This window comes from Salvia miltiorrhiza, chromosome 7 (genome assembly GCF_028751815.1).
Source record: "Salvia miltiorrhiza cultivar Shanhuang (shh) chromosome 7, IMPLAD_Smil_shh, whole genome shotgun sequence".
Classification (NCBI taxonomy): Eukaryota; Viridiplantae; Streptophyta; class Magnoliopsida; order Lamiales; family Lamiaceae; genus Salvia; species Salvia miltiorrhiza.
Window position 1 is genome coordinate 21,731,982 of NC_080393.1, and position 23,989 is coordinate 21,755,970.

A 23,989-nucleotide genomic window follows, 5' to 3' on the forward strand; every position below is an offset into this window, starting at 1 on the left:
TCTCCACTCGCCCTCATATTTTAAAATTAGTGAAAACTGATGACAATGATTAATTAGATCTTTTCGTGAATTGAGTGCTTTTGTTTGAGGAGATAATGATCATTATATTGAATAAATGGATAGGCGTGCGGTGTGCCTCGTCGAACCAAATTTCAATAAATTATGAGTTGTGGATTTTACATTTTTCAGGATCTCCCGTTTGAAATATTGCATTATGATGATAAAATGTTCTTGTATGATGTATCCTTGAAAATATATACTACAAATTACACATTCCTTAACAGATTTGTTTGTGTAATACTTCAATGATTTGCATTTCACGTATTTGCATATTGAATTTAACGCACTCGCTCAACTTCGTGCACTTTTTAAAATGAAAAGTTTAAAAGAGAACAAACAAATATCGATTTGATATACACGTCACTTTTCGAATACTGAAATATTTGTTCTCATTGTAAATTTATGAAAATATGTAATAGTATCAGGTACTAAATTAGTTGAAGCATAAATTGTTGTTGTTGTTATTCAATAACACAAAACGCCAAGAAATAACACGTCGAACAAGAAAAAGACAATTTTGGTGGCTCATTGAACACTAACAAGTCACAAGACTTCCAATTAATGTAGATACATTAACTTCGTTGAGTGGTATCCTCTGCATCCGTTCTTACGGTGAGAACGGATCAACCCAACCCAGATTCGATCAATTTTTTTTGCTTATTTTCTTTTTCATCCATTTTTCTTTTATCAATGAAAATGATACTTTTACTAACAACAAATGATCAGTTTTATTAAAAATAAATGATATATTACGAATGATATTTTAATATATTCAAATGATACTCCCTCTGTTCCGCGAAACTTGAGCAATATTCTTTTTCGGATTGTCCCACAAAACTTGAGTATTTTCCTTATAAGGCAATTTTTTTCCCTTTATTCGCCTTTTGTCTTTTTCACCTACCACACTTAACACACAAAATACTAACTCTTTAAAATCCGTGCCGAAAAGAAATTACTCAAGCTTCACAGGATGGAGGGAGTACTTTTGAATGGGTCGGAAGGGTTTGGGCAAAAAAAAAAATGAACCCTATAGATCGGACTGAACATGTCTGGATTGAACCATTTAATTTGTAATTGCACCGTGCATCCGAATGTACAAGAGAATGTGTGAACTTCATTTCTATATTTACTTTTCAAAATCTTGGCACGCAAGAAATTTGTTCTGGTGGCTCATTGGACACTAACAAGTCAACAAAACTTTTAATTAAAGTAGATCCATTAGCTTCATTTCTATATTCATTTTTGAAATCTTGGCACCCAAGAATTTTTGACAAATTCACCACCTATATAATTTGAGCTTTTTTTTTGCTTATCCCATGCTATCATATATCAATCTATATATAATCTCCACGTTCAATTTAATCACCAAAATCTTCAAGCCATGAACCAAAAACATTCTGCAAATTGTGTTTCTTCCATTCCGTTGTTGGGGTGCGTATGGGAGACTCTAACATGCCTATTTTTTGGCGCCAATGATAATGATAAGTGCAAGAGGAAATCCGCAGTTGCTCCTTGTACTCCGCAACAACATTTTCGACAACAGCAACACATCAAAGGAGCATGATCGATCATAAGTTTTGGTCACTATTATATTATATGTTGTTGTCTATTATATTTGCTATCTATTTTTGTTAGGTTTCTATGAGTTTAATTAACGTGTACTAAAGTTTAAGTTTCACTAGTATTTGCACTCGTGCAACACACAAGAAACATTTGTATATTTCATTATTATATATATAAAGATGGAGTCACATGATTTTTTAGGATAGTAACTTAGGTTGATTTGGAAATTAGGACAATAATTTTCGGACTTGTAAAAATAGGACACTAATTAATAAGTGTTGCACCCGCAGGACATTTCTCGGCCAATTATCGAATTTTCGGACTTTCCCGCATGGACCAAGCACATGACATCCTATCTGGAGCCGTAAAAATGACGTACTTGCCACATAATCAACCCCTCCGTGCGGGTTGTCATGTGCTTGGTCTGTGCAAAAAAGTCCCAAAAATTCAATAATTGGCCCATAAATGTCATGCGGGTGCAACGCTTATTAATTATTGTCCTATTTTTACAAGTCCGAAAGTTATTGTCCTAATTTCCAAATCAACCTAAGTTATTGTCCTAAAAAACCCTCTGACTCTATAAAGTTGATACCAATTCAATTATTATATAAAATAATATAAATATAATACAACTATTATAATTTGAGTTTAATATAAAAATAAAGAAGAATTCATGATAATAAAAAATGATATTGTGAAAAAGAAAAAAAAAGAAAAATGAAAATAAAAATAAAAATAAAAATGAATTAAAAATAGATTTTTTCAACATTAGTATCAAATTAAAGCTCTTGTCATGATTTTTAATTTGATCGATATGAATATTAAATATTTTGTAATTAGTCTAATTTCAAAATTTTAGAAAGTAAATAAAATAGATAAATAAGAATTTAAACAAAAAGAAAATAAAGACTATAGTATATATCAAATAAACATTGAATTTTATTATAATCACAACTTTGCCACGCAATTTTTAAATTTATTAGAAATAATTGATTTCTAATTGTCAATTGAAAATTGTCCTTTTGATATACTACCTCCATTCATGAAAGAACTTCCTATTTTTCATTTTTGAGATGTCCACAAAAAAACTTCCTTATTATTTTTGGACTATAATTACAACACATTTTCACAACTCCCACTCTACAACCTTTTCCTCATTCTCAATACACTCAACAACTTTTTTCTTAAAACTCGTTCCGCTCCCTCCTATAAAGTTTTTTCATGGACGGGGGGAGTCTTATAGATGTCACAAATATCAGAAAATTTGTGTTTATGAGTAATTGAGCTAGGAACCTTTCTTTCTTCACTACTACTATGAGTATATATTATTTCAAACAAGTTTTTATACTCCCTCTGTGTTGTATATATACACTGATTGGAATTTACACAAGTATTAAAAATAATCATTGAAAATAAAAATATATAAGTGAATTTCTTAATATGGTCATATTTATTTTTTAGTGATGAATTAAAGAATTAAATAGAGATATAGTAATAAATATATGAGTAAAAAAATATTACTCTTATGAAAATAGGCCTATATATACAAAACGGAGAAAGTATCTTTTAACGGGAATATGCGATAGCGGTGCTATGAAGGGGCGTGGCAGTTTTGTTGTATGAACGATAGAGTTGGCCTAGAGAGTTATTTCTATCTTACAAATGAATAATAAGATAAATTGATAAGATATAAGATTGAGTATTTGAAAGATAAGCTAATTAAATAAGTTTAAAATTAATAAATTGACTAAAATAAATGGTATATTAACCTATATTAATTTTTATTCATTTATTTAATTCTTCAAAGTAAACACCTCTAAAAGTACAATTTGAATGGAACAGTGATCCATTCAAAATAGCTAAAGCTGGCAAAACGGGCGAGCCGGCCTGGCCCGGCCCAACCCGACGGGCTTTTGATATTGACCGGGCCGGGTCGGCCCGGCCCGAATTCGATCGGGCTACCAATTTTTAGACCCAGCCCAGCCTCGACCGGGCTATCGGGCGAATGGGGCCAAATCCGCCCAATGATTTTTTTCACTAAAACCTATTTTTATTTTTACAAAAAAATAAATAAATTAAAATAATATAAATAAAACAAAAATATATAATCCTACTAGCAAGAAAAGAAACTAAGAATTCTATAAAGTATAAACACATAATCACATTATAGACTCAAGAGTATCTAAATGATTTAGACTAAAATCCCTCCTCACTGAAAAATGCAGGCAGATGGTCCCTCTCCCAGGTTGAGCAGCTATCCAGTGTCCCACAATTTTATGTGTGCCATTGTGTCCCATTCTTATATTTATTATTTTAAAAATGTTTTTTATAAAAATAAAATTTATTATGATACTATGAATTATATTTAATTTTTATTTTAAAAAATTAAAATTTTTTAAAAAGTATATACCATGACTTTGAATTTATTGACCTATTATTAACTAATAAAAGTGAATTTAAATGATAAAAAATAATTATATACCCTAGATTGATGGAATAAACCCTAGTTAATAATCACAAAATTAAACTAAAGCATATAAAGTTGAAACTGAAGAAAAAATATATAAGAAAATAAATAAAATTGAAAGTGGGACATAAAGTGTGGTACACTGAATCTCATTCCTCCCAGGTTTTTTTCTTGTTTCTCGGCAACTGGAAAAGCAGCCCCAATTCCATGATAATAACTCTGATTCAATACCAAATTCCTAATCCATGAAATCAATTCATAAAATAATGAAGTTAAACAACTAAAATTAAAATTATTGTTCGTCCAATTCGAAACAAGGAAAAATAAAATACGAGTTGTTCACCTTCAATTGTCCATTCTTGTACCTGTAAGGGGATGAGATCAGAGAGCTACCAAATGATAAAGAATTTGTAGCTCAAAAATAAAATTATAAAATTGGGTTTTTTTTTAACTTTCAAATAAAAACTTAAGTAATAAAATTAGAATAATAATTAATAAAAATAAAATATTAAAATGAACCGGACGGGCTTTTTAGCCCCGGGCCCGATCAGCCCGACGGGCTGATTGGGCGGGCTTTTTAGGCCCGAATTTTTTCGGGCCTACATTTTGTACAGCCCCGCCCAACCCTAAACATGGGCGGGGCGGGCCAGCCCGTCGGGCCGGGTCAATTTTGCCAACTTTAAAAATAGCCAATTTTGAACATCACATCGAGTTTGAGCAAATAATTAGAGTTGAAATTTAGCCACGCATACTCAAAGCCAATTCATTAAAAGTAGACTAAACTTCGAGTTTCAAAATTGTCACGAGGCTCTCCGTCACGTAACATTTGAAAAATTAATGCCGAATTCAAAAGATTAAACTTTGTTAGAAATAAGATCATTGTTGTGAGATTAAGATTAGATTTGTTAATGTTAGTATTTTGCAATATAAACCGCACAATTAAGTAGGACCTACTTGTACGTAGTTTGAATTAACGCGGGAAAATAATGTGAACTTGTTTACGATGCAGACTAATATTGAAAAGATTTATAATAATCAACTAAAGAATTAATATACTCCATATTGTAAATAAATGGTACAAGATCATAAATATGATAATAACATGAAAAAGAAGAAGAAAGAATATAGTAGATGAGGAAGAGTGGCAAGGGACAATAACATCCTATACTAGATTCCCCAGAAAAGGAAACTCGAAATAGAATAAAAACACATACAAAGAATAATCAAACCCAATCGCACAAATAAGAAAAACGAAAAAGCGGTACTAAAATCATCTACAAGAGAGCTGGTGAAGCTGCCTGGACTGCACGTCAATCTGCATGCTGCAATTCATGTTAGCCGATTTGTTTTTCTTCATAATTTTCATGATCTCCACCTTCCCTCTCACGGCAGATCTGCTCGTCAGCGGGATCACGCTCAGCTCTCCGGCGGCGACGCCGGCCGACGACAAGTCCACGGTGACGTTGAATTTCCTAGTGGATCTGGCCTTGGCGGTCGCGCGAGGGATGAAGGCCTCCCCGACCTTGGTGGCGCCGTAGTAGAACTCCACGGTGCTGTTTTGGTATTTGTAGCGCCCGAAGTTGGCGTTTCTGACGCCGATCTCCGCCACCATCCTGATGTCGAAGGACGGCGCGGCGCTGGTGTTGACGACGTTGAATGTGCCGTCGAAGGCGGCGGATCTCACCCGGAGCTTGGGAGTCCGGACCTTCATTATGGTGAGGCCGAAGATGAGGAATACGGCGGTCTGGAAGACGACAAAGGCGGCGAGGTAGGCGAAGCACTTGATCCGCTTCCTCCGCCGCTCGTCTCTTTGGGCCACCTCCGCCACCTCTTCGTCCACCCGCCCGTACGGGTTCATCTGCGGCGGCGCGTTCTGAGCCTTCTCTCCTTCTCCCGCCATATGGATTTAATTTAGGTGTATGTATATATGATATTAATTTGATGTGTGTACTTTATATTGTTGGATATATGACCTTTGTTCTTATAGTTATATATATAGGAGTATAATTTAATGTTAGTAATTAAAGAAAATTTGATAGTTAGTATACAAGGTACGTAGGAACACCATTGTTGAATTTTATGTAAACGAAACTCGGAGGCAAAGATTAGTTAGCTTCTGGATGGTCATCAATTTTAAATGCGTGTAATTAATTTGTTGTACACAACTCTCAACATCCACGACGCGTCGTATTATGTGTGCTAAATCCTTACGGAAAATGTATATATGTATAGTACTATTTTATAGAAATCGTTATTTTTCTTCAGTATTACTATTATGGAATGTCAATTAGGAAGACTCTTTTCATTTCCTTCTTTATTTAGTAGTAATATTTACTATTTGATAGATATGTTAAAATTGGCATGCAGATGAAATACCCAGTGTGAGCGTTTTGAAATAACGCAGTGTTTAGTTTGACATTATTTAGTATTTTTCTCTTAGCAACTTTCTAGGAAATATCGAATAATCATGTCCTCATTCAATTTCAAAAATCGGACTTAAATATTTCGTCGTTGGAATGTTTTTCTTTTCGTAGACTTTGAGGAGCAGATCGTGTCTGAGAGAAAAGGTCTTCGTCTGGAAAATAAAACCGATTCCACCATTTCAGTCGAGCCAAATTTCCCCCCTAATTGTATACGTGCCATATATCTTTCACATGAGTAAGGGATTTCCCCCACCCTGTATTTTGAGGGGTAATAAATTGAGTGATTGAATTACAACCAAACAATAAATAATGAATTTAATTAATTGATTCTCTTTCCAACCTTCAAAAACACCCGACCAAACATGGACTAAGAGTCAAAAGAAGACATATGAGAAAGACGCAGTAAATTGTACGTAACCGAGTGACGAGAGTGGGAATTTAGATCTAAGTTTAAATGGGCTAGGCCCACATAATAAAGTAATGATGAGATATTTGTAGGTTTATGGGCTCGGCCATACACAGTTACGAACTTACGAGCGAACAAAATATTTGAAATCAAATAATCGGATTGATTTAAATAAAAATATTAAATTGAATTCATTTTTTAAAATTTTATTATTCAAAATAATTTAATTTTTTTGTTCGATTTTTTTAAATCGAACAAAATCGAATTATATTTATATAATAATATATTAAACACTCTTTTTCTTTTTTTTTAAACATCTTTTTTTGGATTTTACGCATTTCGATTTTCTGATTTTAGAATTATTTTTATTTTTCGGTTTGGTTCGATTTTAATTCTAAAATTTTTGGTTATTTCAGTTCGGTTAATTTGATTTTTTTTATATAATAAAGTATAAATTTAATTTGATTTGATATGATTTGATTTGGTTTCAACAAAAAGTTCAACCAAAAAATGCATGCACACTCCTATACACAACTACTGATTGTATAAGTTAGTATTATAAAAATTCAACTGAAAATCGACGTACACTCTTATATAAATTTAGTATTATATCTACATGATGCACGATATGAATAATGTAGAACTTTTTTTTCATAAATTAATTAATAATGAAAAGAATAATAGCAAAAGTAAATTACAATAATATTCCCTTAGTCCCTAAATAATAATTCTAAAAGCGACAATACAAATTTTAATAAAAACAATTGAGTGTATTGTGAGTGGAGAAATAATTTAACTTAAAAATGTAGTGTTAGTAATGATGATTAATTATACTGTAAGTGAAAAAAAGATCCACCGTGTAGTGGAAAGGGTAAATAAGTAGATATATTGAGAATAATAAGCTATGAGGTATTGTCCAACAATAGAAAGTAATTAATTTTTATGGACGTTTCAAAATGGCAAAAATGATTATTTTCAATGGACGGAAGGAATAGTATATTTAAATACTATCTTCGGCCAAACAAAAACTATAATTTGATTTGTGGAGAAATAGTTTATTTATTAAATAGTTGATTGTTTGTAAATTTTAAGTATATATGAAAGAGTTTTAAAATTTAAAGAGTAGTTTCCAAAAAAATGAAAGACTAGAATTTTTGTGAATAGATCAACGTCTGAATCCCCACATCTTCCACTATTTTGTTATGTCTATTTATGTTAATAAAATGGTCTAAGATTCAATCCACGTTGTTTCTCTTCCCCAACTCAATTTTTTTTATGAACCTCTGTATTATATCATTATATCTAACGAGTAACATTTGAAGTTTTTTTAACTCTCTTTTGTGGATAAATATCCAAATGAATCTTCATAACTTTTTTCTAATTCTATTTTGAAAATAACATTTTTATTCTTGTATAAAAAATAAAACCATTCAAGTTAATAGGTATAAAAATAAAAAATTAAAATAAATTAACAATAAATTGAGTGGTAATTTTGAAATCAATTTCAAAATTGAGTAGTAAATTTGTAGTTATAATAAAGTTGAAGGTTTATTTGTAAACTATATTTTTTTATTTCCTTTTTCTTTATCTTCTTATTTTTTTGATATAATATTTAATTTAAAATATAAAAGTTATATTAACTATTTAAAGATTAAAATTTTAAAAATTGTCTTTCCTCTCACATCTTTTTTTGAATAATTCTATTTTTTAATTTTATTTTTGCCTTTTCATAATATATGTTTTTGATATTGTGATTTTTTTTCAATATTCAACTTAAATATATAATATAGAAATATAAAAACATTTTCCGTGCATTGCACGGGATGAAAATGCTAGTATTAGTTAAAGAAACAAAACAATTTGGATTGATCCTACTTTTATTGGTTAGTAATTTGTTTGTTATTTATTGGTAAGTAATTTTATTTCGCCAATGAGGCCTATATCAAGTGGCAAAGGTTACACACCAAAAAACTCTCATTTGTGAGAGGTGTTGGGTTCAATTTCGTTTGCGTGCGGGTAATTTTCCCCCTATTGTGTGGGTAGTGGTCCCGCGTGCATGTGGGTAATTTTCTCATCTTTGTGTGGTGTAGTTTTCTCACTATTGTGTGGGTTGTGATCCCGTCTGCATGCGGATAATTTTCTCATCTTTGTGTGATATAGTTTTTCACTATTGTGTGGGTTGTGATCCCGCCTACATGCGGATAATTTTTCCATTTTTATATAGTGTAGAGGTCTCACTTACGTGCGGATTGTTTATTTATTTATACATTAGATGACTTTTATAATTCTAGGAAAAAAAATTATTTGGATGGATCCTACTTTTACATGGTTACACTAATAACACTATATCGCTGCGGAAGGCATGTTTTCTTTTCTTTTCTTTTTTTAAAGGGTTGTAGAGTTGTTAATTGCATGCACTAATTTCAAATTTGTCTTGGTGAGATCACTGTTTACTTTTACTCCATCCGTCCGATGAAGCAAGACCTAGTTCTTTTCAGCACGAGAATTAAAAAATTGGTATTTTGTGTGTTAAGTGTGGTCAGGGCCGGCCCTGACATTCCGGGGGCCCTAGGCGAAAACGAAAAAAGGGGCCCTTATAAAAATGAAAATTTGAGATTTTTCTATATGTTATTTTTTTTCTTATTTTATAAACAAACATTATTAAATAAAGAGATTTAAAGGCTGCTCCATAAAGGACTCGAACTCAAAACCTTTGGCCTTAGGCATTAACCCTTTACCGCTTGGCCAACATATGCACGCTAAAATTTGAGATTTTTGTCATCAATAGAGATAGCATGTGATTGTCTCGCATGATTGTGTGACTAAATAACTTTATTATTAATTATTAAGTACAATAAACTAAATAACAATAATTAAATAATTTAGATCTTCTAGCTTTTGAAAAGCAAAATCATCAATAACATCTTTAAGATCAAGTTTACCTGCCCTAAATAATGTATTTTCAATATATATTCATTTTCAATGCACAAAATTGTTAGCACATTTAATATATCTTTCTTCAGACATAGTAATCGGCAAATGTGATTTTATCAATTTTAATTTACAAAAAATATTTCTATTCACGCTACAATAACTGGTATACTTAACAATATCCTACATGCATTTGAAACATTAAATTAACAATATGATGTTTTGACAAACTCAAAAACTTCTACAATTAACTTTATGTTCTTATGATAAGTATAACACATTTGTATCACTTGTAATTTTAAAATAAATTTTTAATATCAATATTAAATAATATTTATTTAATAAATTTAAAATTAATAAATAATACTAATTTATAATTTTTTTTTGAAGAAAATACTACTAATTAACAGAACTATTTTTAAATTTGGGGGCCCCTCAAATTTGGGGGCCCTAGGCCTTTGCCCCATTTAAATTGAAGAAGGGCCGGCCCTGAGTGTGGTAGGTGAAAAAGTGAAAAGTTAAATAAAAAGTAATTTTTTTGCTATTTTTAAAAACTGGTCTTGCTTCATGGGACGGAGGGAGTAATTAAATGGAATCGACGCTTATTTTTTTTCACATCAGAACCAAGTCCATGTCCAATTTCCATGACAAGTTTCCAACCGCATCTCAACTAAATATCTTATAAATTATGAAATTTGATTGGTAAATGAAAAATTGTTCCAATTGTTTCGTTTTGATGAAAATATCTTGGCAAATTCTTGGGTGCGACCGGTCGCATAATATGCGATCGGTTTGAAAGTTTACATTTCTTCACAATAATGTTTACTTTTATTCATAAGAACTTTTACTTTTAGTTATTTTAACTCATTAATACTTATATTCTTAACTATTTGATCAAATAATCATTGACGTCACAAAAAATAATTATTGTTACAATGAAATGTAATATTTATAAAGTATTACATTAATTCACGAAAGTGTTACTTTTATTCATGAGAACTTGTACTACTACATAAGTATACATTTGTGCGAATAAATGTATATCTTATGCTTATTAAAAGTAACCGGTCACATACTATGCGACCGCCGCATGCAAGACCAACCCAAATATCTTAGAGCATTCACAGTGGGGGTGACTTGATAGCTGACATGATAGAAGGAAGACCACAATGAGTCAGGAGGCCACAGTAGTGTGACTTGATAGCTGACTTGATCTTTTTAGTTTTATTTTTTGTATTTTTCATTTAAATTTAATTGCACAATTTTAAATAACACAATTTACTTCAAATTTAAATTGCATTAATTTTAAAATCCTAAAAAATACATAAATTTTAAAAATTTAAAAACATATCCTAAAATAACTATTTTGGCGCTAGAGGTCCGAAACGTGCCCAAACGTGCTCGATCAAATCATTTTGTTACTGATAGGGATGTCAATGCAGCCCGAAACCCGTGGGCCGACCCGAATAACCCGATAAAATTAGAGGGTTAGGGTTGAAAAATCGCAACCCGAAAAAACCTCCAGCCCGATTAGCCCGCACCCAACTAACCCGGAACCCGATAGGGCTAGCCCGAAAACCCGATGGGCTGGCCCGGTGGGCTAACGGAATTGTGACTGATGCATCCAGTTACAACTTCTGCTATGTTTAGATCTATGGTATTTGCTTAAATAAATATATATATATATATATATATATATATATATATATATATATATATATATATATATATATATATATGTAGCCTCATTAAAAAAAGTGAAATTAATTAGTTAGAATATGTGTGTGTGTGTGTGTGTGTGTGCAATCTCATTAAAAAAAGTGAAATTAATTACGGATTTTTTGTAGAAATTGATTATTAGTATCTCATTAGTTAGAAATTAATTAGTAGTATCTCATTTTAAAGTGATATCAAATTTTTTTTTTCTGTCAATGAGACGTGCATGGCAATTCCACTAATTATTCAGTAATAATTCATATTGATTCTAGTGCATTGATACATGTTAAATTTTACTATCTCATTTTAATATAATTTTGTTTATGTAATCTTGAATATCTTATATTTTTGCATTTCATGCTTTGCTATATAATTTATATCTTTAATATCTATGTATATTTTATACATTATACATTAGGAATAATAAAATATAAATGATAATTTTATTTTTACGCCTTTAACCTGATTAGCCCGATGGGCTAGCCCGAAACCCGAAAGTTTAGGGTTAGGGTTGAAGATTTACAACCCGAAAAAATCTCCAACCCGATTAGCCCGCACCCGACTAACCCGGAACCCGATAGGGCTAGCCCGAAAACCCGGTGGGCTGGCCCGATTGACATCCCTAGTTACTGAGCATGTATCTGCCTATCTCGGAGAAGTGCATCTCTTTGCACGTATTGCTCGAAACAAACCGGGGTTGCTCGAGCACTCTCCGTCGAGTCACTGCTAGATGCCTCGTGTCCTGCGTCGTCATCTCTCCAATAGGTAGCTCTTTCACCTTCGTTCTCCACAATCATGTTGTGGAGAATGATGCAACACATCATTATGTCTTTGAGATGCTCGACGTCCTACGACGGCGGACTTCGAATGATTCCCCATCGAGCTTGAAGCACTCCAAAGGCACGTTCCCCATCGAGACGTCCGCCGTCGTAGGACGTCGAAGATACTCGGCACCGTATATACCCGGATGACAGCTCTGCAGAATTTTTTTAGATAATGAGATACTCGTCCAAAGTATACGCACTGACGCTGGTGGCTAATTGGCGGATAGCCACCATGCATTTCTGCAAAGGCGTGAGAGAGTCTCGACCTCGTGCATCATGACTCATCTGGAAATAAGTATCTTCACCTTGCACAACATCGACGATGCGCAAGAACAACTCATTCTGCATCCGAAAACGACGTCAGAAAAATGTAGGCTCATACATCGGATTGTCGTTGAAGTAGTTTTGCATAAGACGTAAATGGGCAGCCTCACGATCATGGTAGACGTATTGTCGGTGATGAACAACACGTTCCGGCTCCGGTGGGGAGTACATTTGAGCAATCAATTGTTTCTGCAACTGAATCTCATTGATGATCTCTTGCGCTACCCTGTCGGATTCAGATGACGAAGTATCATCGAACCATTCCGCCATTTTTTTGATGGAAAATAGAGGAAGATTGTTGTGTGTGTGAATGAAAAAATGAGTGATATTTATAGATAGAAATTTAAATAAAAAAAAAAAGGTGAAGAAACGGCTTCATAGCCGTTGGAGAGTAAAAAAAAACAAAGAAAAAGGCTAAAAATAGCCGTTAGTTTGAATTTTAAACATTTATTTTTTTTAATAGGTGCGCGTGGACGGTGCGTGTGGACACGCGCCTTAATAAACCGAGATCAGATCTCACCCAATTTATCGGGTCAGCCTCGAGTCATTAGGCGCCACAGTGGGCGACACGATGTGTGGGTGACTCAATAGCTGACGATCGAGTCACCCACTGTGCGTGCTCTTATATATATAGAAAGAGAAAAATGATTTATTGAGAAAAATTTCAAGTAAGTACCATTAAATAAAATTAGAACGGAGAACTATTTCAATCGTCTTATTATCAAGATTCATGATAAATGCATCATTTTATTGGATGAATGCTAACACTTAAGTTCAAATAGTGAATGGAGAGAATTTTTTTTTTTTTTTCTAAATTTATAATGATAAAGATGTGTTCATAAAAGGTGACGAATTTGAACTATTAATGTGGCACTAATAATGTATTCATAAACATCTCAGTTAAACATATCACATTTTTATTTATTATATATTTTAATTTTTTTTATAAAAATAAAATATTAAATCTAATAAAATAATGATATTGGTAAATAATGTACTTTTGATATAGACTTTTGAAAAAAATTAGGGATAATAGCCTGTAAATTCCCAAATTTTACTCACTTTCTCATTTTGCACCCATAATTCAAATTATGCTTATAAATATTAAACGTTGCTAATTATTTGATTTTGTACTCGACGACAAATTACTCACAAACCACATTTGACGCGGCGATTTAGTTTTTGACGTGACAGACACGTGTCTTAAAATAGTTAAACAATGCCGCACTCAAATCACTCTTGACATGCTCAATTCGTACAATTATTGCTCGTCGATGGTAACAATAGTATCGCAGCCTCAAGTTCTTCTCCGTGTGGGATGTTTTCACATCTACAAAGATTTCATGCGCTTGCACAACCTAAAGAAAGAATAATTTTCATGTCGAGAGAGATTTGAGAATGACGTCGTTTAAGTATTTGAGAATGACGTTGTTTAAGTATTTCAGACTCGTGTGTGTCACGTTAAAAATTATATTGACACGTCAAATATGATTTGAGATAATTTATCATCGAGTGTAAAATTAAATAATTAACAAAATTTAAATATTTATGCGCAAAATTTGAAATATGAGTGCAAAATGAAAAAGCGTGTGAAGTTTGAAAATTTACAAGTCTATTACCCCAAAAATTTATGGATAAGAATTGGAGCCCAAAGTTTTTTTAGGCCCATAACTTTGACTGTTTTGCAAATGTATGACAAATTTTTTCGGGCTTGCAATTGTAGGACAAATTTTAAAAAATTGAGCATAAGTAGGACAAATTGAACCCGAAAAATCAATTTGGCCTGCAATTGCAAGCCCAAAATTTTTTGTCCTACATTTGCCAAATGACCAAAGTTACGGTCCTAAAAAAAAGAGAGAGAAGAAAGATTTTTTTTTAAAAATTTAATCTTTAAATAAATATAACTTTTACATTTCAAATCAAATATTTACATAAAATATATCAAATTAAAGCTCTTATTGTGATCTTTAATTTGATATGCATATTAAATATTTTCAGTGGCAAGATATTAAATTTTTTGCCACGCAAGAAAAGAAAATATAGGGTAAGAAAAAAGGAAATAAAATAACCCTTAAAAAGACAAGATTTCAATTTGAGTGGGAAATTTGGAGTTATAATAAAATTCAAGGTTTATTTATAAACTATATTTTTTAAATTTCTTTTATATTTTAATTATTTTATTTTATTTCTTTCTAAAATTGTAAAATTCGACTAATTATAAAATATGTAATATGCATATCAAATTAAATATCACAATAAGAGCTTTAATTTGACATATTGTATGTAAATATTTGATTTGAATTGTAAAAGTTATATTTATTTAAAAAAAAATTATGTTCTCTCTTATTTTTTTAGGACCGTAACTTTGGTCATTTTGCAAATGTAGGACAAAAAAATTTGGGCTTACAGTTGCATGACAAATTGATTTTTCGGGCTCAATTTGTCATACTTATGCTCAATTTTTGAAAGGGTGATTCTATTTACAGCCTCCATTTTACTCTTTGTAGCCACTTATTTAATAAAATATTAAAATTATTAATATACGTACCGTCTTACCCCTGAAGTCCTCTGTTTAAGTTACACGGATGAAGCCATAAACATCTTAAGAGAGAAAACATTGGATCTAATTATATATTCTTCAATCCTTCAATTTGGAGTCTGACTTTTTAAATTGATAATAACTTGTCGAGAATTTCTAAATTTTGTGCTTCAGATTCAGTTTTGAAGACACCGCCAACAGCACTTAGCCTCGCACCCTAACTGGGGCCAACTCCGGCGATCCACGGCGGAGCTCTACCACCAGATTCTTAATCGCCTAAAAATTTATATATATGCGCGTCATTTCTGGATCCACGGCGGGGTCATCTCTGGATCCACGGTAGAGAACGGGGAAGACGGCGACGGGGTGGAGCGGGGTTTGTAGTGGCGGTGCTGTCATCTTCCACTCCGGTGAGGAATTGAATGTTGTCGGTGCAGGAAATGAAGCTGTGGCTACAGTTGAAAATTTCCTAGACAATAATTTGATAATGAGGAATTGGCCGTCAATCGTTGCCCATTTGCCTGTTTTGAATCTTTCTGATTGCAATTTGACCTGCTGAAGAAAGGATAATGTGCTCATCTTTTCTGAAATGTCTCTATGCTCTCATTACATCATATAAAGAGTCAGACTCCTAATTGAAGGCTTCAAGCCTTGAAAATTTTATGATTGAAGGAAGAATTTATAATTAAATCCTAGCAGCATATTCTCTCTTCAGAGTTTCAAGGCTACGGATGAAGTTATCTAAATTAAACTGAGGTTATAGGGTTAAAACAGTAAATATAGTAATAATTTTAAATATTTTATTAAATAAGTGGCTATAGAGAGTAAAATGGGGGCTATGAATAGAATCACCCTTTTTGAAAATTTGTCCTACAATTGCAAGCCCGAAAAAATATGTCCTACATTTAAAAAACAGTCAAAATTATGGGCCTAAAAAAAACTTTGGGCTCTAAGAATTGTACTTGATGTAGTAGAATGATACCTACCCAAAAACTGAATAGCACTAATGTAAATGCTCTAAATAGGGGCAATGGTTAAAGTTTGAAAATTTACAACTTACAAGTCTATTACCCCAAAAATTTATGGATAAGAATTGTACTTGATGTAGTAAAATGATACATACCGAAAAACTGAATAGCACTGATGTAAATGCTCTAAATAGGGGTAATGGTCTAAAATCTCCCAACACTTGCTTAAAGTCTAATAAATTGGTTATTTGTGAAATTTCTTTCCAGTTTCATGCATAGTTTTAATTAGTCATAAACTAATATTGTTCGTCAAATGTACAAAAAATGTACTTATCTTTATATATGATTATTTTGAAGTATGAAGTTGTCTGTTCTTTCTTCTAATTGTCTCTAAACAAAAAATGAAAATTCAAATACATTATAAAAAGGAGGAACAATTCAAATTAAAATCCAACTCGCCATATCAATTTTCTGTCCCCAAAAAATCAAAATCGTGATACTTTACTTTAGAAAATCTTTCTAACTTAAAAATGTAACTTTTTGAATTTCGGAATATAAACTTTAAATAAGAAAATAAAGCAATTTGACTGTTGAAACAGTTTTGAAGCTGTAAGACACGATACTTGGGAATGAGATTCAGTGTTTTACAATTTTATGTATATTATTATGTTCCACTATTATAACTATTATTTTAATAATATTTTTTATAAAAATACTCTCTCCGTCCCATATACATAGACATAGGCTGATTGAGATTTTCACAAAGATTAAGAAAAATCATTGGAAATGAAAATATATAAGTAAACTTTCTAATATGTCCATTGTAGTTACATTGTCTCATGCGCTAATGCTTAAGGTGAAGAATTGATGGAGATGAAAGGTATCCGTGTCAAAGTTTGTATGCGGAGGGGCTTAATAGCAATTTTGTTATTAAGTAAAGCTCGGTTAATCTCAGCCATTCAAGTTGATCAACGGCCAAGATTATATCACGCTGGAGTTAGTTATAACTAATAAGCTTTTAGCTTAGTCATCATCATCATCGCAGTCTGTGTGTTAGGTTTTAGATCCAGAAATTCATGCTTAGTTTTCTGGTTCAAGATTGTAATCGAAGCTCGTTCATTGCAGTAATAAAACACTTTCCTTTGTCCCGTGGATGTAGATCCTTGAAGGATCGAACCACGTAATTCCTTCTCTGTTCTTTATATTGCTTTGACTGTGTGAGTTTATATTTGGTTTTCGATTTCGGATCCACATTCTTGCGCAACACCCATATTAATTATTCAATGATATATTAAAGTTAGAGTAAATTAAAGTATTAAATAGGGATACAATAGTAAATGAATAAAATAACATTACTTTTTATAGAAATAGGCCTATATAAATGGGACATCCAAAAAAGAAAAACAAGCCTATATATATATATATATATATATATATATATATATATATATATATATATGGGACAGAGAGAGTAAAATTTATTATAATACTTTGAATATACTTAATTTTTATTTCAAAAAATTATATTCCATAACTTTGAATTTATCAATCTATTATTATTTAATAAAAGTAAATTAAATGATATAATTATATACCCTAATAAGATGAAATAAATCCTAGTTAATAATCATAAATTAAACTAAAACATACAAAATTAAAATTTAAGAAAAAATGTATTCCCTCCGTCTCACTTATCTTGAGATAATTTTCTTTTTCAGCGTCCCACCTATCTTGAGACATTTTCTTATTTGTAAATTATTTTTTCCTTTATTCACATCTTCACTCTTTCACTTAGCACACTTAACACACAAAACATTAGTTTTTTTAAATTTTATGCCAAAAAGTTTTATCTTAATAGCCGGGACGGAGAGATCGAAGTATTATAAAATAAATAAAATTAAAAGTAGAACACAAAATAAGATATCAAATATGATAAACTGCCCTCTTTTGTCAACATGTGTGCAGAAAATGCCCACTTTTTAAAAAGTCGCCAAAAACGTCCAATTCTAGAAAAATAAATCTTAAAAATGCTTGTAATTTTTATTTATTTGCAAAAATAATCCCTCACTTATAAAGTATCTCCCAAATTTAATAAATTAGCTTTGTGAAAGTGTTTTCTTATAATTATAAATCAATTTTACTATCAACTCATGCTCTCGCCAAAATGGTATCAGAGCTAAAAAAATTTAGTGAAGAATTAAAAAATATTTAATACATTAGTAATTAACCTTATGTAAAAAGAGACTCTAAAGAAATATGGATCCGCACAATTGTCCGAGATACAATGCATATAGGGTTATGCTTCAAGATTTGGAGGGTAAGAGAGATAGTCTAGAGGACAATCTCAAATAGTGTGAACGATGCCTTGAAGGATATGTTCGTCGAGGAGAAGACGAAGAAAATATTCGTGAAATTATCATGAGTGTTGAATATTATCAAGCTCATATTCTAGAGATTGTCGAGTTCCAAACGACAACAAGGTCATCCAAAAAAATATCCATCCACTTCACAATTAATAGTTACTCATGAAGGATGAGCAGTCTTTGCTCCACCATTCAAAGAAATTCACCCGAATTCATCTAGCTTGGTTGAGTTAAGTAAGGTTTAGAAGACGGTGGAATATTATGGTATCCACCTATATCAAGTACCTCAGGAAATAAAAAGATAATCTATACAACATAAGAAAATTATAATCCTCTTGAATGAATTTGGAAGAAAATAAAGAAAATGGAAGAACGACCTTCTTCATCAATGTTAGGTCCAGAGGGTCTCGAATAGGTGTATGGGGGGGGGGAATACACCTATGGGCTATTTTTCAAATCCTCAATCAGAGGGATCTCAGTCAAAGATCAAAACGAAACTTTGCATGCAAACACAGACTCCTGTTTTACTGAAAACAGTTTTAACCAAACAGGATTGACGACTGATACTGAAAGCTCTTCAGTAAAGAGTTATCAGTTAAGTTGCTGGAACTTAACTGATGCACGTAAGGGCTTCAGTCGTGTTTGCTAAGACATAGATGATAACACTCTTCCTGACTATCAAAAGATAGATCAGTCAGACTGATATCATACGCAGCGGAAATTAAACTTAGTTTCGCAATAGCCTTGGTGGAGCACGTTGTTGGTTGTTAGGTTACTCTTTGCAGTTAATCAGTGTTCAGTTTATCAATTGAAATAACACAAGTAAGAATGTAAAAACTGAAAGCTCTAAACAACACAGAGACTTTTACGTGGTTCGGAAAAACCCTTTCCTACATCCACGGTTGGTTGATCAGACCAACAATCCACTCCGCAAGTGCTTAACAGGTGCACTGCAAACCAAACCGTGTGCTTGCCGGGTGCACACAACCGTACCACTGAAGAATACCCTTCTTCAGGACCCACGCTTCACTCGCGTCGGATTTCTCTGCTCAGCACAACCCGTGTTAAGACTTCTCACTCAGAGTCAGAGTACCTTCCTGAACTCCGAATCACTCAAACACTCTTTTGGGGGAGAGGTTTGAACGAGTGCCAACTTCACTACAAAGAACAAGTTCTTTGAAGCAAGTTTGACCTTTGGCTTCTGGGTAAACAGAGGTTTGCCTAAGGCCTAAGAGAATATGTGTAATCAGCAGTGACTGATTTTGGCTTTGGAATTCTCTTCTTCGATTCAAGCTTTGGGGAGATTAAGCTTTAGGCTGAGTAGCAATTTTGGCAGAGCTTCAGCTTATGTCGTGGAATCGGTGAAAGTTGAAGTGATCCTCGAGCGCTATTTGTAGGAGAACTCTTGAATAGATCCGTTGGCGTAGAACGTCATCAAGATTTCTTCCGTTGGAGAGCAATTCGAATTTGGGTTGAGGCTTCAATCTTCGAGGTTCCTTGTCTGGGTGGAAACGGCTCTCTTGATGGACAGGAGATGTGACGTCTCTGAAAAGTATCCACCAGATAGGAATGACCTCTGCAGAGATAAGGATATCCTGAGATCTCTGCATTTAATGCGGCTGTACTTTGTGAGTACGTGGCTTCCTCTGAATGTTGGAAGATCAGTCCTAGGAGGAATGTTCAACTGATACTTGACTTTAGTATCAGTCCATTGCGCGCATTAAGTAATCAGTCTTCAACTGATTCTTCAACTGATACTTCAGTTGGTATCTGCAGTCTTCAGTCTTCAGTCCTTCGTTCTTCAGTCTTCAGTCTTCAGTCTTCGACACCGCAAGCTAAACTAGAAACGAACTCTAACACTTGAGTTCAGCGCAATTCTAGTCTATTACAATTAAGTCCTATGAATTTTGGTATCATCAAAACAAGGGTTAGGATATTCCACAAGGTTCCTAACAATCAATAAAGCACAACCAATGGCCGGAAGAATGATAAACATGCATTTTTACCTCTTGGTGTGTCATTTTTTATGTTTAGTTATGAGGATTTTGTGTGTTTGTTGATTTATTTGAGCTTATATTGGTTTATGGTCAAGAACTTGTCACTTGCTTGTTGTTTGAACGAATTTTCAGATATAATGAAGCGAAATTTGGAAGAATTGGCTGAAATACAAGTTGTAGTTCGTCTCGATAGAAGTTCGTGAGCGCAAACGGATCATAAATCGGAGTTTGGACGAAGGAGAACGAGCCAAAATAAAATTGCTGCGCAAAGTGTCAGAGCTCGCGCGGCCGCATGCCACGGCCGCGCGACGGAGCAGAATTTGCTGGAAGACCGCGCGGTCCAGGCGCGCGGCCGCGCGAGTCACCGAGTTTTCACCTAAAAGTCCGTTTTTCAGCCTTTTACGCGATTTTTGGGTATTTTTTAGTCCTACTTGACCTAGGGCATATAAATACTCTCCAATAACTTATTTCTAAAGACCTTTTATCACCTTTTATCATATTTTACTTTTCCTGAGAGCTGTGAGAGACGGAAAATGGAGCAAGAGCAAGATTGAAGATTCTCAACTTTACTACGGTTTCATTGTTGAATGTTTTATAGTTTTATTGAGATATTGATTTTTAGTCATATGTATATGTGTGGCTAGAATCCCTTTTTTCCCAGGGATTAGGGAGTAGACATGATTTGAATTTCTGACTGTTTGATTCAATTAATTGAGATTGTTTTTCCTTTTTATGTTCTTGTTACAATTGTTTGGTTTATTGATTGGCCACCAATTTAGCATAATCATAGGTTTTAATTTGAGATCGGGAGATGATAATTATTACCTGAACTAAGAACATAGAACACATATATTTAATTCTAAAGGGAATTGATATTTGTGAGGGCGTTAATCCTATGAGCTTTTAGGAGTTACATGTTAGAAGTGCGATCCAGAGATGGTAGCCTTGCATGTAATCAACGGTTTATATGCCACGGGAGTGGGTATGAACTAACTTTGCGATTGCCTTAGGAATCATCTTATTAATTGAATTGAACATGTTAGTGAGGAGAATCTGTTGAAACCTTTGCCTTGGGAAATCTTCTCTTATTTGTTTCTCTGTTTCGCAGCTTGATTTATTTTGTTTCCTGTTCTTTATTTATTTATTTATTTAGTTTTAAAACTAAAACTCTTAATTTCGTTTGTCCAGATAGAGTAAAATAATTTAGGATAGGAATTGGTAAATTCAGTCTCTGTGGAATACGACCTTGCTTGCTACTGTACACAATTGCACCCGTACACTTGCGGCGTGTTAAATAAAATAGCGAACAAAGAACCAACATATCCACTACCACCGGATAAGGCCACTCAACTAAAAAAAGTTGCTCGGTCCTTCCCAAAGCCAAAAATGTTACCCAAAAAGGGAAGAAAAGAATGGATTCTCAAAGGAAATATGAATAACCTTGAAAGAATCGGCGTGGACAATCTACAAGAGTTGGCAGAATCAATTGCCAACCAAATGTTGCAGATCTAAAGATGAATGTGTCAATTGATGAAGTTCTCATACTACGATAAAGGGAATGACAAGAAGGTAGAGTCCTCGACGGATGAGGAGAAGGTGAAATACCACGACAAAATGGACCGCGTCGCAAAATGAATCGAGCTCTTAAGCACCACTCAATAGGAAGCTCTCGATTTTGAAATTTTCTACGCGGACACCTTGAAAATGAATGCGCGTAAATTGGAAGTCCACGATTCACTGCTCGAGGAAGTCATGAAGCGTCGATGATTGATGTAATTTCTTAATTATTGTAAAAAAAATTTAATAATTGAAATTTTATGGGTTAATTGCATCAAAATACCTGACATTTTCCCAAAATTTGGTTTTTTGACAAACTTTTTAATTGTAGCAAAAATTTTAGCTACATGCATTTCAATTTATTGCAATGTCCGTCCCGCGTATATTTTCGGCCAAATCCATGCTGAGGTGGACCTCCGTAAAGCTTAGGTGGCATGTCGTGCCGGGTAATGAAACATTGTCGTCTCAAATCCATTGCAATAAATTGAAACGTAGCTAAAATAAATTGGCCGGAAATGAATGGATTTGGCCGGAAATATACGCGGGACGGACATTGCAATAAATTGAAACGTAGCTAAAATTTTTGCTACAATTAAATTTTTTGTCAAAAAACCAAATTTTGGAAAAAAGTCAGGTATTTTGATGCAATTAACCCAAATTTTATTTCAATCATTGTATTTTATTTTAATTAATGTAATGTGACAATTTTAATTTTAATGAAATGTTGGATTTTAAATTTGAAGTGTTAAAATGAAATGAAATGGAAATGAAAATGAAAAAAAAATAGAGCCACAATTAGAGCCTTTGGTTGTGGAGTGGAGGTTCTAAGGCGAAGATCACCCTTTTAAAGCCCCAAAGGGGCTCTAGGGCTGGAGATGCTATTTGAATATAGGATATACTCAATTATATTGTCATTATGTATTCCGCAAGTATCAGCAAATGTGCTCTCTGAAGATAGTGCAATATTATATGTTGTACTAGTTCGTGTCTGGAACAATTTGATACATATTCTTTGCGAATTTTTAGTAGCTTTTTAAAGAGTTATCTCTATGCGATTCTTATGGATATGCACGACTTCAAATCTTCAGATTTAATGAACTATTATTGGATCGTAATTACAGATATACTCTACCTTCTTTGTTCGAGTCCTATTCGAGCTAGAAATTTTGTTAGGGTTCAACTATTTAATGCGAAGAAGATGATCATTTGCAGTTGCCGCTTTCATTATTATTCTCCTGAGTTTTGCAGAATTTTTTCGTGTGTGTTTTCTGATCATACCGTGCGTGAGTGCGTGATCTTGTTCAATCAATTTTTCATAGTTTTCTTGAGCGATTGATTGTGATTGTGTGAACTTGTACTTTATTCGTTCACTAAGTCATTGGTGAATGTTTTCTAAGGGTTTAGAAGGTGAACGTACTGTATTCACACCTAGGGAGTGAGTGGTCGTTTGGTTTCCAATTGTCCACTGTTGGTGAGGTTTTGTAAAGATATAGAGGCTAAGATCGAGTTTTATATTGTAAATCCTTATATATATATCTTAACTTTAGATAGTGGATTGTTTATCCTAATCAAAACTTTCAGTCGTAAATATTTTATCACCGAATTGTATTTGCACACAGCACACATATTTATTTTTTTATATGTGAGATTTTTTGTGTTTGAATATGTGACAATTTCATGATAATACTCGATTAGTGAATACATAATACTACCAGAAAATTTATGAAATTTTGGTTTGATTAATTGATATTTTTAATGGGACGGACAAAGTACTATTCTAACTAGTTGATATGGCTACATAAAATATGTGATGTTGAATGCACAATTCAGATATCTAACTTATTTATACGA

At 32.9% G+C, this 23,989-nt stretch overlaps 1 protein-coding gene across 1 annotated transcript; it reads right to left on the reverse strand.

Moving 5' to 3' along the window:
* Positions 1–5,115: 5,115 nt before the first annotated feature.
* On the reverse strand, positions 5,116–6,349 carry LOC130993419 (uncharacterized). Its single transcript, XM_057918296.1, has one exon. The coding sequence runs from the start codon at positions 5,988–5,990 to the stop codon at positions 5,361–5,363; it is 630 nt and encodes a 209-aa protein (XP_057774279.1). The 5' UTR covers positions 5,991–6,349; the 3' UTR covers positions 5,116–5,360.
* Between the last annotated feature and the right edge of the window lie 17,640 nt (positions 6,350–23,989).

What these genes read in the sequence shown, in the direction of transcription:
- LOC130993419 (XM_057918296.1), bottom strand. Translation starts at nt 5,990, where the DNA reads ATGGCGGGAGAAGGAGAGAAGGCTCAGAACGCGCCGCCGCAGATGAAC.